The 17,166-nt window shown below is 31.0% G+C and overlaps 1 protein-coding gene across 2 annotated transcripts in view; it reads left to right on the forward strand.

Annotated features, from left to right (window-relative positions):
* Window positions 1-1,485: 1,485 nt before the first annotated feature.
* LOC111623069 (MFS-type transporter SLC18B1-like) overlaps window positions 1,486-17,166 on the forward strand; it is a 26,858-nt gene continuing 11,177 nt past the window's right edge. Inside the window, exons 1-6 of one of the 2 annotated variants that reach the window (XM_023365553.1) lie at window positions 1,486-1,767; window positions 1,987-2,094; window positions 2,691-2,786; window positions 5,049-5,122; window positions 9,290-9,437; window positions 13,295-13,363. In XM_023365553.1, coding sequence (XP_023221321.1) covers window positions 1,990-2,094; window positions 2,691-2,786; window positions 5,049-5,122; window positions 9,290-9,437; window positions 13,295-13,363 — 492 coding nt within the window. In that variant the 5' untranslated portion in view covers window positions 1,486-1,767; window positions 1,987-1,989. The remainder of the gene's footprint in view (window positions 1,768-1,986; window positions 2,095-2,690; window positions 2,787-5,048; window positions 5,123-9,289; window positions 9,438-13,294; window positions 13,364-17,166) is intronic. The other variant, XM_023365552.1, reaches the window with a different exon arrangement.

The following is a 17,166-nucleotide window of genomic DNA, read 5'->3' on the forward strand; positions in this document are numbered from 1 at the left end:
ATCATTTACTGTAAGTTCTATTTTCTCGCTATATCTTAAATCTGAAGATATCTCAATATGATATAAATATGATCGCTTTTGATATAAATTTAAGTAAAAAGTAAACATGTTTACAAGAATATAAGAAATTAAAGGAGCGTCCCTATAAGATATATTTCATTATCTTAAAATTGAAAAGAAAAGAATGTTATTGTTCAATAAAATCAATTTAGGCAGACTTAAATACATTTAAACTATTAATTACAACTCATTTATAAGTTAAATTAAATAATAGATAATATAAATTTAAATAATTATAATATATCATCATTAATAAATAATTTAATTCCAATACAAATTGTAATGTTTTTTGGCATAATTAATGAATTGAGTAATTTAGTTTCTAGGAAAATTCGATAATAAAATTGTAAAACAATGAAATAATGAAAATAATAATTTAATAAAATTAGACATCCTTTCAGAAATATCAAGATAAAATAACTAATGCAATAAAACATTTCATTATTTACAATTTATCATATAAAATTTATCTTAATTCCAATTACGTAATTTCCGTTTGAAATTAACTTAGAAAAATTGATTTTAAAAGTATTTATTAAATAGTCTTACATAAAATATAAATATTTTATAATATATATTCTATAGAATTTTTAAAATACTTCTAAGTCATTTCTATATTGAACAATACAAGATTATGTCTAAAAATTAGTAATAATAAAAGAAACGGATAAAATATTTATCAATTTATAGATATAGAAGAAAATAATAGCACGGTACTAGGAAAAATTTCGTTGTACTGTACAGTACTTATGTTAGTTGTTTATACAATGAAAATTTCATTGTATCGATGAACTTACGTACACAGGAAATACGATTAGAGTTACTAGGTGTAAACGGAAATGTATTTCACTAGCTGGAATAATTTTATAAGGAATTAAAGTATAAAGGAACTTTCATTTTAATATAACTTAATATCTAAACGAGGAACTTTCATTTTAATATAACTTAATATCTAAAGGAGAAACTTTCATTTTAATATAACTTAATATCGNATTTATAATATTTATTTTTTTATTTTTATATTGTAGATAATGAATGAAAAACGAAAGAAGACATTGTTGTTAATAATTTTAGGTTTAGGTAATTTTGCCATTGGCTGTACATTCTCAATACAATCCCCATTCTTTCCTAGAGAGGTGAGTTTTATATAAATATGTGATATTTGGTTATTGTTCTATATAAAAGAGTAAAACTCTTAGAAAATTATATATTGCTTACATTTATTTAATCTTGTGTGTTACAGAAGGTCATATAAATATATTATGTAAACATTAAATAAATATATTCAATACTTATTTATTCATTGTATATTAGAAATAATTTTTGTTTAAAAATATTTACTACGAACCAATGAAAATAATTTATTTAAAATTTAATTACTTTATTTAGAAAATTAATCGAGTTAATGAGGTTTAATTAATTGTGGCTGCCTCTCCAGATGGTAGACCCTGACGTTCCATTTGGTCTCATAAATGCTCGATGGGCAGACCAAAAGCTTGAAGGACACATAACTGGAAAACTGTAGTTGTGTGTAGCCGAACATTGTCTCGCTGAGAAACGACAGTTTGTAGCACTGCATGAAAGGCAACACATGAGGATTTCCTGAACGTATTGTTGTACAGTCAATGTTTTTATTGCATCACTACTAACGAGTTTCGCGGTAATCAGATAAATTTTCAGTAAATGAGTGTACTATAGAAATATACTGTAATTAATAGCATTTTGTTATATTAATTTATATTAGCTATTAATAAATTGTTGTTACTAGACAATTGAATATCAATATAAACTGTAATGTTGTTTATGGTTTAATCTAATTTAGTTTTGTACAAAAATAGAAAAAAAATGAAATAATTAAAATAATTCTGTATTTGTATTATATATATATATATTTATAATATTTATTTTTTTATTTTTATATTGTAGATAATGAATGAAAAACGAAAGAAGACATTGTTGTTAATAATTTTAGGTTTAGGTAATTTTGCCATTGGCTGTACATTCTCAATACAATCCCCATTCTTTCCTAGAGAGGTGAGTTTTATATAAATATGTGATATTTGGTTATTGTTCTATATAAAAGAGTAAAACTCTTAGAAAATTATATATTGCTTACATTTATTTAATCTTGTGTTACAGAAGGTCATATAAATATATTATGTAAACATTAAATAAATATATTCAATACTTATTTATTCATTGTATATTAGAAATAATTTTTGTTTAAAAATATTTACTACGAACCAATGAAAATAATTTATTTAAAATTTAATTACTTTATTTAGAAAATTAATCGAGTTAATGAGGTTTAATTAATATTCGTTTTGTTTGGATACAGTTAAAACTTTTATAGAATAATTTTTTGATAAATAAATAATATAATGTGTAAAAAACAATGAAATTTTAAAATATTTCATTGTTTTTCTACGCATTATATTAATTTATTTATAAATTGTTTATTTTAGCTTTACTTAAAGCAAAAATATCTTTAAGACTATGCTAAGTGTTTATGAGTACATATTAACATTAATACGTGGATTCCTTCATAGTTATAATTTATTAAATATAAATTATATTAATATATCGCATATTATTATAATACCAAATTATTTTGTTCTCGTATAATTTAGGCAGAAAAAAAAGGAGCGTCACCAACTGAATATGGTTTTGTATTTGGTGTATATCAATTGACATTTTTCATACTAGCTCCAATTTATGGAAAACTAGTAAGTTTATTTAAATATTTATGTTCTCAAGTAGTTAGCATAAAATAGTATGATCTCCATTTTAAAAATATATTTTATGTAGTTAACTACAGTAGACTCCCGTATAACGCGGGGTTGCATTCCTCGTTGTAGGAAATCGTGTTATAAGGGACATACATTACCAGACCAATTATGCAAATTCTAAAACATGTCTCTAAATTTTAACTGTTATCGCAAACGTTCAAAGATTTCACGAACATTTTTCCAAAATTATAGAGGAAAGCAATTGTATAGCAGAACAAGTCGATAACGTAGATGAATTTGCTTTGTATTGGAAAAAAACGCCCGACAGAACATATATTGCGAAAGATGAGACTTCCGCTTCTGGTTCCAAGGCATTAAAAGACAGGATAACTTTACTTTTGTGTTATAATGCAGCTGGAGAATATATAACTAAGCCAATGTTAATTAATCGTACATTAAATCCACGTGTAATGAAAACGGTACACAAAGCAACGCTTCCTGTTTGCTGGAAAGCTAATAAAAAAGCAAGGATTACATGCGAAATGTTTAAAAATTGGTTTTATAACTGTTTTGTACCTGAGATCAAAGATCTCAGGTACAAAACAGCCTAGGAGTTCACCTAGGATATCACTAACATACCACTGAGTTGTCATGGTCTCTTGAATTGCATGCCCACTACTAGAAGTGAGCAGCAGTCATATGTGATGGCACCCCAGACCATCACACCAGCTGTGGAGACGATGTGCCGCTAAGCATAGGCAGGATTGAGACGTTTATCAATGGGCCCTACAGACATGAACACGGCCGTCGTCAGTGCCCAAACAGAATTTGGATTCGTCGCTGAAGACTACCCGGTTCCATTCTGTTGCGGTGTAATCCCATTGGAAAGTTTGGAGTAGTATCACTCTAAACGGAGGCAGCAACGGTAGGTGGATGTCAATGGCAGCACACATAATGGCCGCCGCGATGTCAAATGTTCCTCATCCAGGCGCCTCAAAATGGTACGGACAGACACATGGATCTGTAATAATGTCGCCTCCTGTGTCCGGATGGCGTACAACGATACAATCGGTTGTGTGCGTGTTTCTCAGAGGACCAGAAAATTTCTCCGCTAATATTCTGCTGAGGGCGTCCTGAGCTAGGGCGCCGTGTGTGTGAGCTCTCTCTCGTCCACTGGTCTCAACACCTCTTCACAGTGTTGTCAGAACGGCCTAGGTGGAGCTATTCGGCGAGATGATCATCCAGCTTTTCTCAACCAGATGATCCTTTCCCTCTCAGACTCAGTTTGTTGTTCATATAGTCTTCGAGTGCGACGTAAAGGCATTTCTAGTTATATAGTGTCCCTCTGCAACAAATAAACTACAAACAGGATGTCTTTGCGCTCTGTTTTTATAGACCAAGAGGAATGCACTTTAACGCCTTTTGTTGGCATTATGCAATGAGTCATCACGCTATAATTCTAATCATTTCCATATGTGTTTGAGACTTCTCTGCATGCCAAATTTCACAGTGATACGACAGCTCCTTCGTGCGCTAATTTTTAAGGAAATATGTATATTGTTGCCCATTTCAGTCGCTTCGTCATATGCCACCTTATGATTAAAGCTGTCGCAAGACGTTAAAATAACGCAGATTAAAACCTGAATATGAAAATCAAAAAACATTATATATATATTATAATTTTTAAAAAGTTGTTCCAGGCATCTGAACAAAACTTGAAAGACGCCCGAAAAAAGAGGACTTATATAACTGTTTTTCAATGAATATTGAAATATAGAACATATACTGAAAACATCGGTGATAGAGTATTTAAGTGTTGGTAAGATGGAAACTCTAAGATAATCAATCAATCAATACACATGACTTCAAAATTCCCAAAACCGAATTTGTATGAACTTACTATATGTGATTCATATTGTGTTTTCAGTGCTTCAGTTTAGTGCCACAATCGATTTAGTCTCAATACTAATAAATGCAAGCAAATGGTGACGCTAAATCGAATTTCGAATATATACTGTATGTAATTGATTAAAAATTTGTATACAATAAATTCTTAATCAATGTATCAAAGATTACAATGTTTTATATCTTATGACAATGATAACTTATTACAAAAAACAATGAAATTACTTGTGTATAAACAAGATAATGAAATAAAAGGAAAAAAAAAAACATTTTTTCTTCTTCGTTCTAAACTTTTATTACTGTATAATATATATATATTATATAAGACATATATACATTTTGTTTTCTTTGCAGATGGGCCATATCTCGCCAAATTTCATGTTATTGTCAGGATTATTTCTAGTCGGAGGTGCCGTCCTTCTATTTGGGTGAGTTTAAATCTAATTGCAATTCATCTCTACAAAACGTTTAGATTATCATCATCTCATATTGATTTTCAAAATAAAATAAATAGATAAGTTTAAGATTTCATCAAATATAATTATCAATGTTAATAGATTATCTCTGGAGGTATTTTTTCTTGATATATATATATATATTTTTAAGCAAATGTTAGTTTTAGTTTTATAAGATAAATATTATAAGTTTAAATTCCATTTTAGTGAATGTTCTGAAATTATAAAAAACATAATACAGTACTGTAATTTGAAATATCCGAATCTCATTATATACGATGTATCGAAACTCCGTGTCAATATTTTAAGGATAGATTCTAGAGTTAATGTTTTGCAATACCCATCTACCTTAGAGGACCTTCCATATATTACATCACCAAAACGGGTCACTTCTTCCCATATCTTCCCACTGTCCTCAAGCATCATCATTGTAGTGGCGTGCCGTCATTAGAAGCAGTGGATGCGCCGCTTTCCTTGTATTTTCTAAAAAATAAATACATGTTAATTTTAATTATACGAAAATAATCACACAATATTTTATTATAACCGCATTATGTATCTCATTACAAATTTCTATACTACACGTGAAAAAAAAAGATAAGATTGCTATTGTATATTCGAATATTAGTGGCAGAGTGGAATTGCTGTATTGTCAGAATCCAAAAAGCCAGATTCGCGCACGCGTTTTACAGAGCACCAACCTCACCCGGTTTAGCCGGTGGAAGCCTACGACCTTGGATGGATGCAACACATATAACGCATCCAATTCTATCCGGGACCGGTTCTGGGCCGTTAGCCGCCCGCCCGCTAGATATTTGGTCGCCCTCCCCGATTACGCGAATAACAAATAGATTTATAACTTAACCTAACCGATAAGAATTTACTGGTATGTTTTTACGATAGTTTTGTATAGTTGATGGAAGTTAAAAAAATCCATTAAAATATTTGATATTTTTATTCCGATCTCCGATTTTATATTATAAACGGATTTCAATGTGAAATTACGATTTCGTATATCCCATCTTTAAGGGGATGTAGGAAAAAACGTGTACAATCCTTGTGTAATGTTAAAAAGTTAACTTACTTTGACAGCGTCATTTACAACTAAATTTAATGAATGAGAGAGATGCACGAGGTACAGAAAAAGATCTAGAATTCATTTTCCTTACTTTTACGATTTACGTATCCGTTGTCGGAAAAATTTGTCTCTCCACTTTTTCCCCAAGACTAAAAATATTCGAGTACAAAGTAACTGGTTTCGACTTATTTCTACTTAAGAAGTAGTTAAATAATTAAGCGATTAGGGAATTGGGGACGTAAACAAAACCCTGATGAAAGAGCCGGAATTTTACTTAAACAAAAGCCTAACCGGACCAATATCTAGCCGAGTACAGTGGGACTGATTTCTTCGTAATATTAGATGTAATAAAGACAGAAATTTTTCCAGTTCAATGAAAGTGAGTAAAAGTTGTAAATTTTGGAAATTTTCGTGGACACCTGGTCTTAAAACGAATTACAGTAGTTAGAAAACAAATGACTTTTAAGTTTAACAAATTTAGATTTTTACAGCTATGATGAGAAACGTTTAAAATTTACAACAACCCTGTCGCGTCCTTTGAGATATACTAGTGATGAGACAAAAGAGACATTAACCGGTATCGGCACCCTCGGGATTTGGCAAGCATGCACCGCACCGCACACCTACCAAGACCGTCTCTGATTCCATCCACGAGCCACTGGTAGGGAGCAATTTTAACTAGGTGGATTGTTTTAATATTTAAAAAGTAAAGACTATTTTATGTTATTTTTATGTACGTTTCTTCACAAAACTATATTTATAATTTTCTTTAAAAGTATATTCATACAATTGAATATTTTGTACCAGGTATGTATAATTGTATATCATCACACATTTTATTTTAACAAGTAAGTTTTTATAATTTTATTTTTAATTTTAGCCCTTATATTATAGCTAGCAATTTAGAATGTAATTGTGATATCGAAAATTTATTTCAAAAAGTTTTGGCTCGAGACCATATAATGAAAAAGAAAAAATTTGTTCGACATTTTCATGATAAAATTTATGAAGATATAAAATGGCTTTGTGGATGCATAAAAATGCAAAATTTGTTTTGTTGGCCTTGCCTACTATTTTCAAATAAAATTAGTGTGTGGAATGAGATTGGCTTTGACGATTTAAATAATTTGAGTAAAGCTGGCAAAAGACACGAAAATCCTAAATCTCGCATCGATTCTTTCGTAAAATTGAAGCAATTTGGAAATCAAAATAGAATAGAATTTAACATTAGTACACAATATAAAATAAATATTGAAAATTATAACGAGATAGTTACGGCTAATAGATATATTATATTTTAATTAGTAGATGTTATCGAAGCGAGAATTGGCATTTAGAGGGCGTAGAGAATCTATTAAATCTAATATAACAGAGTTAATTATATTGAACTTGCTTATTTATTAAGTGCGTTAGATAATCTATTAATTAAAAATACATTTAGAGAAGTCTACGGTTTTTACTGGTTTATCGAACACGAATGGACCCTAGACCATCACTGACTGATTGCCCCTGGAAGTCGACTTCTTACAGAAACACAGCTTCCCTATCATCAAATGTCACGGCACGTCACTGCATCATTGTATTGATAAAACCTTCCTTCCCCTAATATTACATCATCATAATCAGCATAATGATGATGTAATGTATGGAAACCCCTTACAGTAAAAAAAAACGAAAAAGAGTTGGACAACAAAAATCTTCAATGAAATTTACTTTAAATATCATTTCATTTTTACAAAATTAAACATAATAATTTACCAGAAGTGATAAAAATGTCCTACGCGGACATTTTTAGCAGTTCTTGTATTCAAAAATGTCTATACAGACGCGAACTGATGCTGACATTTACTCCTTATAAAAATCCAGCAACTAGTTACATAACTTTTCCGCCAAAAACATTTAAAATTGCATGTGGCACCATCTGTTACGAGATTTTATTTTAAAAAACTTTTTATATAATTAAAATAGCAAAAAACTTAATTTTGAGGATATAGATGAGCTTTATTTTAAAAAGTTGTGAATGATAATAACGAGTAAAATCTTCATTAAGTTTGAACTTACTTGAGATATGATACTATACATGACTCCTTCTACATCCCCACTCCTCGATCTTTAACCATCAAAATTCAATAGCATCAATCCCCTAAAATAAACCTGCCTGCAAAATTTCACAATTTTTCGACAAAAGACACAAGACTTAGTAAGCTTTCAAAGCGTGCTTCCCCATGCACACTAACATTCATACCTTCATCTGTCTATATGAACAGATGAAAAGAACTTTACAATTCCGAGTAATGATTCAAATTATTCCATAACGTAAACTAAGTTCAGGTTCGTTTCGAAATGCACTCATTAATGTTAGTAAAGATAAATTATTTAATAAAATAGATATCATTTAAACAAACTGAATTCCATTCAATCAAATTTAAATTGCGGTTTAAAAAGAACAGAAATCATATTTTACTCAACCCTACTTTTCTTAAATTTGTTTATTTTAAAAGTGAAGAAAACAGATGCCATGATAAAGATATTTTTATATTATATCAATTTCATATTTTATCAGTCCACAAAAAACCACAAAAGATTTTAGGTTCCAGCTCTTCCCTATACCATTATTTAAGTTTTCTGTTTAAAACTGTTACAGATTAAGTCTGCTAAAATCAAAGAATTGAGATATAAATGTAACCAAAAGTTTGAAAAAATTTTAATAAAATTTAACTACATATTTATCAATATTTCAGAAATAAATATAATTATGACATCCTCAATTTCCATGTTGAAATCGGAAATAATACAACATTTTGTGCAATTATTATTACTATTTAGTGCATTTTATTATTACTTAACTCTTGCCTTTAGTTTTTCTCTAAATTATTCTTAATTATAAAGTTTTAAAATTATTAGAATATAATTAATTGCTCTTTCGTAATTTTAAAAATTGATCTCGCCCAGCGTTAAACTGTATTCTCATTAGATTGATATAAATAATCAAAATAATTTATTGTAAAAATGATTCACTTAAAAAAAGTAATTTTTAATTTAATGTATAAAAAACTTTTTAGCTTTTTGCAAGATTCGCCTCATGGCTTACCGTTCTTAGTTCTGGCATACGTTCTACGCATTGTAGAAGGAACTGGATCAGCTGCTTATCAAGTGTCCAGTTTCTCAATTATAGCTAGAGAATTCAGAGACAGTGTAGCAAAAACAATGGTAAGTCTAAGCTAACTTTTATTTATTTTAAAATTAGGCCTATTTATTTTACGTTGGCACCATACTATATTATGGCTGCTCGATAATTTGTGGATGGCTCACAAATTATCTATTGAAAAAATAAATTTGAAATCAGATGCTAATTATTTGACAATTCTTCATCGCGCAGTCTATATTATAGAGTACTTGAAACAGTTTTTCTTTTGTCCAGTCATCAAAGGAGTCTTTAGAAAAATGCTCCATGGCGCAATTTTTCCCGAAATCAGCAATACAATAATAGACAAAATAAATTTTTTTATCGTTTTCTTTCTTAAAATCCCTATTCTTTTCTACTCGGTAAATTCATATATTTCTTTGAAAAACGAAACATAAATTTAATAAATCTTGCTTATAATTAACGGTCGCATACTTGACTATTGGCCATTGTAAATCGCAGAGTTGAAGTCGCCCAGCTGTCGGGTACCCATTAAGATTGTTAATCATCGTATTATGATGATTTAAACCCAGAAAAAAAATCCTACTAACTTTGCCGGGCAATTTTTATGTCAACTCTATATAATGCAATTACAGTACGTACTTCTTTAGAGAGAAAAGCAGGCAATGACGTTAAATCACTTGACAACTGCAGCCGATTGCCGTGATGATTCATTTCTACTTCTAAGCATGTGTGACGTTTATACGTGGCTAATCGTACAAATCACTTGTTTGCACGATTAGTAATTCTTACACAACTACTTTTGATAAACAGTATAACTTGTCTTTTGATAGTTTCATTTTTTAACTCTGCCTATCTGAATTGTATTCAGAGTGAACAATTAACCTTGTTATCAAATTAACTTCACTATAATTTAAAAATAAAAATCATTTATATACAGGGTATAAATATTTTACTTAAAATAATTTTTATTGTGTTCTTTTAAGAGCTTTTAGTGTTATAATAAATCTAAAATAAAATTTTTATTGATATTTTGGAATTTTTTAAAATTTATTCCCGAGGCTCAAAAAGTACACTATGATCAGTGATTATTAACAGGAAAATAAGCCTATTTTCCTGTTAAATTGTGTAACATGTTTTAAATCTCAATGGTTAAAAATAAGAGATTAATATTTAAACTTTTTTATTTCTGAAGATATTTATTAAAACATGTACATTTATTACTTACAATACAATAATAATTTTTTAAATTATTACATAGTTAAAATTTTATTATTACTATCCGAAATATAATGCCCACAAATGGCCAAGTGATGAAACTCCTAAACACTGCTAGTTGGTCGTGTGTTCGCGCCTCGTGAACGGGCTGACCAGATGGATTTTCTCGGGTTTTCTTCACTTTTGTAACGTCTAGAAGCATTTTCCCATAAAAAGTCCTACCGGGAGGCATTTCCCATCGGTTCACGTGTCGAGTTGCCGTATACTAGGATTGTCAAACCTTTTTTCCTAATGAGCCAAATTAGAAATTTAGGTATATTCAGCTCAGCGGGCCACAAGGGTATAGGGTGGGGCAGAAAGGATGACCTTTTTTTAAAAAAAAAGTCACATCTGTAATTGTTACTATAAAAGATATTCGTTGGAGTATGTGAGTTCGTATTGAAATAACATTTTACAAAATCAAGTGTGGAAAAGTGTGGATAGGTCAGGGGAACAAGGTAATGAATAGGAGGTTGCGGCCGAAGTTTTCATCTCTAAAACGTGAACGTTAAACGTCGAGAGTTGCCATCTTGTAATCCTAATAGTTTGACAATGGCATTTGGAACGTCGAGCATGATTCCACTGACGGTCCAAACGCAATTATCAAACTACTATACTAGGCTACAGGAAGGCGGCGCTGAACGTCCGCCGTTCATGTTTTCGCATTGAAAACTTCGGCTGCAACCTCGCTAATGTCACCGAACCTGGAAATGAGGCGATCAGGGAAGAGACGACGAATAACGTCAATTTATGCTCTAGCTATGTGGTCCGTTGTCTCATCCTGTTGAAACAACACACGTCTGATGGGAATACGTTTCCGTCGTATGCAAGAACGCAGAAACGTATTCCCATCAGACGTTTACGACTGAGCTATCCCCTTTGCGTATGACTGTTTCCTCAGTCGTACGCAAACACACTGTGTTCTATCGTCCACGGCTACATGCCTTCAACTGAAAAGACAATGCTAAGACCTTACTACCTTCACGCCTCCTGTCAACACATCTGTCACTCTACCTGATGGTGTTCTCGCCATTTCAAAAACGTCCGTCCTTTCTGCCCCATCCTGTACTTTATATAAACACATGCTTTTAAAAAGTTCAAAATGTGAATATCAAATTTTAATAACAAATATATATAATTACAAAAAATACTGTATTATTGACAGTAAAAAAAGAAATTATATTCACACAAAATAAAAATAAATTCAATGCGATTTTTTTAGCATTGCCTTTCTTTTATAATATTGTCAATATCTGCTTTTATGGTACTAGTCTTAATTCTAAGAATGTAGTTAAATGGGAATCACTCCACCTATTTCTTTCAGCAGTTTTGATGTTTTTCATGACGAAAATAATTATTTACAACATACTTTACCAAAATAAATGAAAATATACCTAAAAAATTTAGGGTGCAGTGGTCCACATAAAAATATTCAGAGGGCCACAGTGTGGCCCAAGGGCCGCGGGTTAGACATCCCTGCCGTATACAAATAGACAATTAAACTTAATTAGGATTTCTAACAATTTCATATTTAAGGATATCAATGAAGTTAAAAAACAGAATTCCTGAAACATTTTAAAAGCGAAGTTACGCACTATTTTTAAATTTTGTTAAACATGTAATAATTAAAATCATATAAGAAAAACAAACGTAGTTCACCTTATTTCATAATAGCAATTTTACGGGGAAGATATTTTAAAAATTTCTATATACAAAAGATTTAAATGTTCACTTATGATAACTTAATATAATCGAGTATACTTAAAAAACAAATATGTATAGTTTAGTACGAGAGAAACTTTCACTCACTTTAAATAATATAAAATTCTTCGGCGAACTCAGTAAAAAAGTTTAAAAAAATATTTCGTATAACAGTTTTTTTATAATAATAATAATTATTATTTTTAAAATTATTTTTGCAAATAAAAGAAGTAACTTTTATTTTTCAACTCTCTGCCGTGAGGTACTGAGGGCCCTTTTTAGCAAGTCATGGTAGGCCATTGGGCCAGCCCACATAAGGTGATGAGGGGTGGGCCAATATATCCAAGGCGGACTACTGTCCCGAAAATTTTCTGGGGTTTTTTAATCCCGGATTCCCAGAACGGTCACCGACAGTGACACCTTAACCTCACGACCATCCAGCCCCTAATTTAGTTTTATTGAACGCTCTTACCGAAATGAGTAGTTTATATTCAGTACTTTGCATTCTATTCTAATTTTATTCACTTATGTTTTTTTTTTTTTTTTTACTCTTTCCGCCCTGTGGGCACTAAGAGGGCCTCTTACAGCAGGCCCATTATGGGTTCGGCCAGACCTACAATGGGGCGACCGGGTGGTGAGGGACAGGGCCCGACAAATCCGAACGGACCACCCCCGAAAAATTCCTGGGGTTTCTTTGATCTGTCCGGATTCGATCCCAGGTCCCTCAGAGCAGTAGGCTGCCACATTGACCGCTCGATCATCCTGCCATCTCACTTATGTGTTGTATTTTAACATCCATTTTACTTTACCTCCTCAGCTTTTTAGATTTAAAACTACTCTTAGAACAAATGTATGATAATCACACAATGTTTACAATTATTTTATGGATAGTTTGTTGAATTCCATAAAAATTTAACTGTTTTACTTTGTTTAAACATGTATAACCTGTAATTTGACTTTGCAGGCTACTTTAGAAGCAGCTCTTGGAATAGGGGTTATTGTTGCACCAACTTTAGGTGGAGCATTATATAACGTAAGTATATTATTATTGTTATTAAAATTTATTATGAAGTATTAATAATATAAATGATCAGAAGTAAACCTACTTCCATTTCAAATATCTTAAATTTTGTGATCAAGTGATATGTAACCAAGAAAAATGACTCATTTTGTTAGAGCACCTTGCATGCCACAGGTTTTGAGAATTTAATTTTCACTAAATCTGCATGGCAGCATTTATTAATTAATTTAAAGTATATTTGCTGGAGTTAAGGCATCAGCTTACTTTTCTTGGAAATTTGGAATTGAATCCAGCAATTTGTCCTGGATATATTAGCCCATTCTGTGTGATTTATTTAAATTTCATTATATAGTTTAATTTTTTATTTTTCTCCTTGGAATATCCGAAAGATTGAAAAAATTCATTATTTATTATAGTACAGTACTATAAATCTCAATTTATGATTACAAATGTTTTAAATGATGTAGTATATAATCCAATTAATGACAAAATAATCAGAATCAATAGTTCTTCAGTAATTTCTCATTTAATTCTTTTCATGTTGTGGATACTAAGAGGCCTTTTAACATTCTTATGATGGGTTTGGTCAGCCCATAATTGGGGTAGTGAAATTATGATGAACAGAGGCTATGACATATCCAGACAGATTATCTGGATTTTTTTGTAAAGATTTCTAACGTAGACTCGATTCCAGATTTCTCCTTTGCAATAGGACAATCATCCAGTAATCAATGAGATATGGCTGTAAATATAGTTTGTAATAAAGCTCTTAAATAATAAATTATTATTGAGATAATTTACATATTATCCATTAATATAATTATTGTTTTTCATTATTAAATCTTTTCCACATCTGTTACAATTTGTCACACAAAATTCAGATATGCCTGGTAGATATTTAACAAAATTTTAATAATGAACACAATTCCATTTTCTTAAAATAACAGCAAAAATCTACTTTATTGGAGCTCATTTACATTGAGTAACAGTCAGTTTATCTAGTAATTTCAGGTACCCAGGGCCATTATCAAGAGATACAAAAGGTAAACCATCATCTAAATCCATTCACATACATTTAGATACTGTTATTATCTAAAACAGTTAGTTAATATCCCACCTCTAGCTATCCTACTCTACTAACAAAAATATTTAACACATTCCAATCTCCCACAAATACATTTAGTACATTTCCCCTAAAAAAGTACTCTTACATCACCAAAACAAACATTATACCTATAATGATACAATAAAATTACCATATCCTAATCACTTTTTTCATCCCTCCTTCACTTTCAGTAGCAGATTATGGTTTTGGGATCTGAGGCTACAAGTGATTTGGGGCAATCACAGAGGCGTAGTGTAGTGGGGGTGGCAGGGGTGACCCGCCCTGGGTGGCACTTTTTAGGGGGCGGAAGAATCTCACAATAAATAATAATAATATCTTGTAAAAATTTGAACCATTTTATTTCATATTTTCGTCGCACATACGATTTGGACCGATTGAAATGAGGATGTTAGCACGGAATAGTGTTAACATCCAAACAGTCTGGGAATCGACTCACCGTCTGGGTGANATTATATAAGACATATATACATTTTGTTTTCTTTGCAGATGGGCCATATCTCGCCAAATTTCATGTTATTGTCAGGATTATTTCTAGTCGGAGGTGCCGTCCTTCTATTTGGGTGAGTTTAAATCTAATTGCAATTCATCTCTACAAAACGTTTAGATTATCATCATCTCATATTGATTTTCAAAATAAAATAAATAGATAAGTTTAAGATTTCATCAAATATAATTATCAATGTTAATAGATTATCTCTGGAGGTATTTTTTCTTGATATATATATATATATTTTTAAGCAAATGTTAGTTTTAGTTTTATAAGATAAATATTATAAGTTTAAATTCCATTTTAGTGAATGTTCTGAAATTATAAAAAACATAATACAGTACTGTAATTTGAAATATCCGAATCTCATTATATACGATGTATCGAAACTCCGTGTCAATATTTTAAGGATAGATTCTAGAGTTAATGTTTTGCAATACCCATCTACCTTAGAGGACCTTCCATATATTACATCACCAAAACGGGTCACTTCTTCCCATATCTTCCCACTGTCCTCAAGCATCATCATTGTAGTGGCGTGCCGTCATTAGAAGCAGTGGATGCGCCGCTTTCCTTGTATTTTCTAAAAAATAAATACACGTTAATTTTAATTATACGAAAATAATCACACAATATTTTATTATAACCGCATTATGTATCTCATTACAAATTTCTATACTACACGTGAAAAAAAAAGATAAGATTGCTATTGTATATTCGAATATTAGTGGCAGAGTGGAATTGCTGTATTGTCAGAATCCAAAAAGCCAGATTCGCGCACGCGTTTTACAGAGCACCAACCTCACCCGGTTTAGCCGGTGGAAGCCTACGACCTTGGATGGATGCAACACATATAACGCATCCAATTCTATCCGGGACCGGTTCTGGGCCGTTAGCCGCCCGCCCGCTAGATATTTGGTCGCCCTCCCCGATTACGCGAATAACAAATAGATTTATAACTTAACCTAACCGATAAGAATTTACTGGTATGTTTTTACGATAGTTTTGTATAGTTGATGGAAGTTAAAAAAATCCATTAAAATATTTGATATTTTTATTCCGATCTCCGATTTTATATTATAAACGGATTTCAATGTGAAATTACGATTTCGTATATCCCATCTTTAAGGGGATGTAGGAAAAAACGTGTACAATCCTTGTGTAATGTTAAAAAGTTAACTTACTTTGACAGCGTCATTTACAACTAAATTTAATGAATGAGAGAGATGCACGAGGTACAGAAAAAGATCTAGAATTTATTTTCCTTACTTTTACGATTTACGTATCCGTTGTCGGAAAAATTTGTCTCTCCACTTTTTCTCCAAGACTAGAAATATTCGAGTACAAAGTAACTGGTTTTGACTTATTTCTACTTAAGAAGTAGTTAAATAATTAAGCGATTAGGGAAGTGGGGACACAAATAAAACCCTGCTGAAAGAGCCGGAATTTTACTTAAACAAAAGCTTAACCGAGTACAGTGTGGACTGATTTCTTCGTAATATCAGATGTAATAAAGACAGAAATTTTTCCAGTTCAATGAAAGTGACTAAAAGTTGTAAATTTTGGAAATTTCCGTGGACAACACCTGGTCCTAAAACGAATTAGTTAGAAAACAAATGACTTTTAAGTTTAACATATTTAGATTTTTACAGCTATGGTGAGAAACGTTTAAAATTTACAACAACCCTGTCGCGTCCTTTGAGATATACTGTACTAGTGTGAGACAAAAAAGGCATTTCACATTAACCGGTATCGGCACCCTTGGGATTTGGCAAGCATGCACGCACCGCACACCTACCAAGACCCTCTCTGATTCCATCCACGAGCAATTTTAACTAGGTGGGTAGGGAGCAATTTTAACTAGGTGGATTGTTTTAATATTTAAAAAGTAAAGACTATTTTACGTTATTTTTATGTACGTTTCTTCACAAAACTATATTTATAAGTTTCTTTAAAAGTATATTCATACAATTCAATATTTTGTACCAGGTATGTATAATTGTATACCCATCACACATTTTATTTTAACAAGTAAGTTTTTATAATTTTATTTTTAATTTTAGCCCTTATATTATGGCTAGCGATTTAGAATGTAATTGTGATATTGAAAATTTATTTCAAAAAGTTTTGGCTCGAGACCATATAATGAAAAAGAAAACATTATTAAAAGAGAAAGACCAATGCCTAAATTAAATATAAATA

Source organism: Centruroides sculpturatus, unplaced genomic scaffold, assembly GCF_000671375.1.
Source record: "Centruroides sculpturatus isolate CEXI.00-Female unplaced genomic scaffold, Cexi_2.0 scaffold237, whole genome shotgun sequence".
NCBI lineage: Eukaryota > Metazoa > Arthropoda > Arachnida > Scorpiones > Buthidae > Centruroides > Centruroides sculpturatus.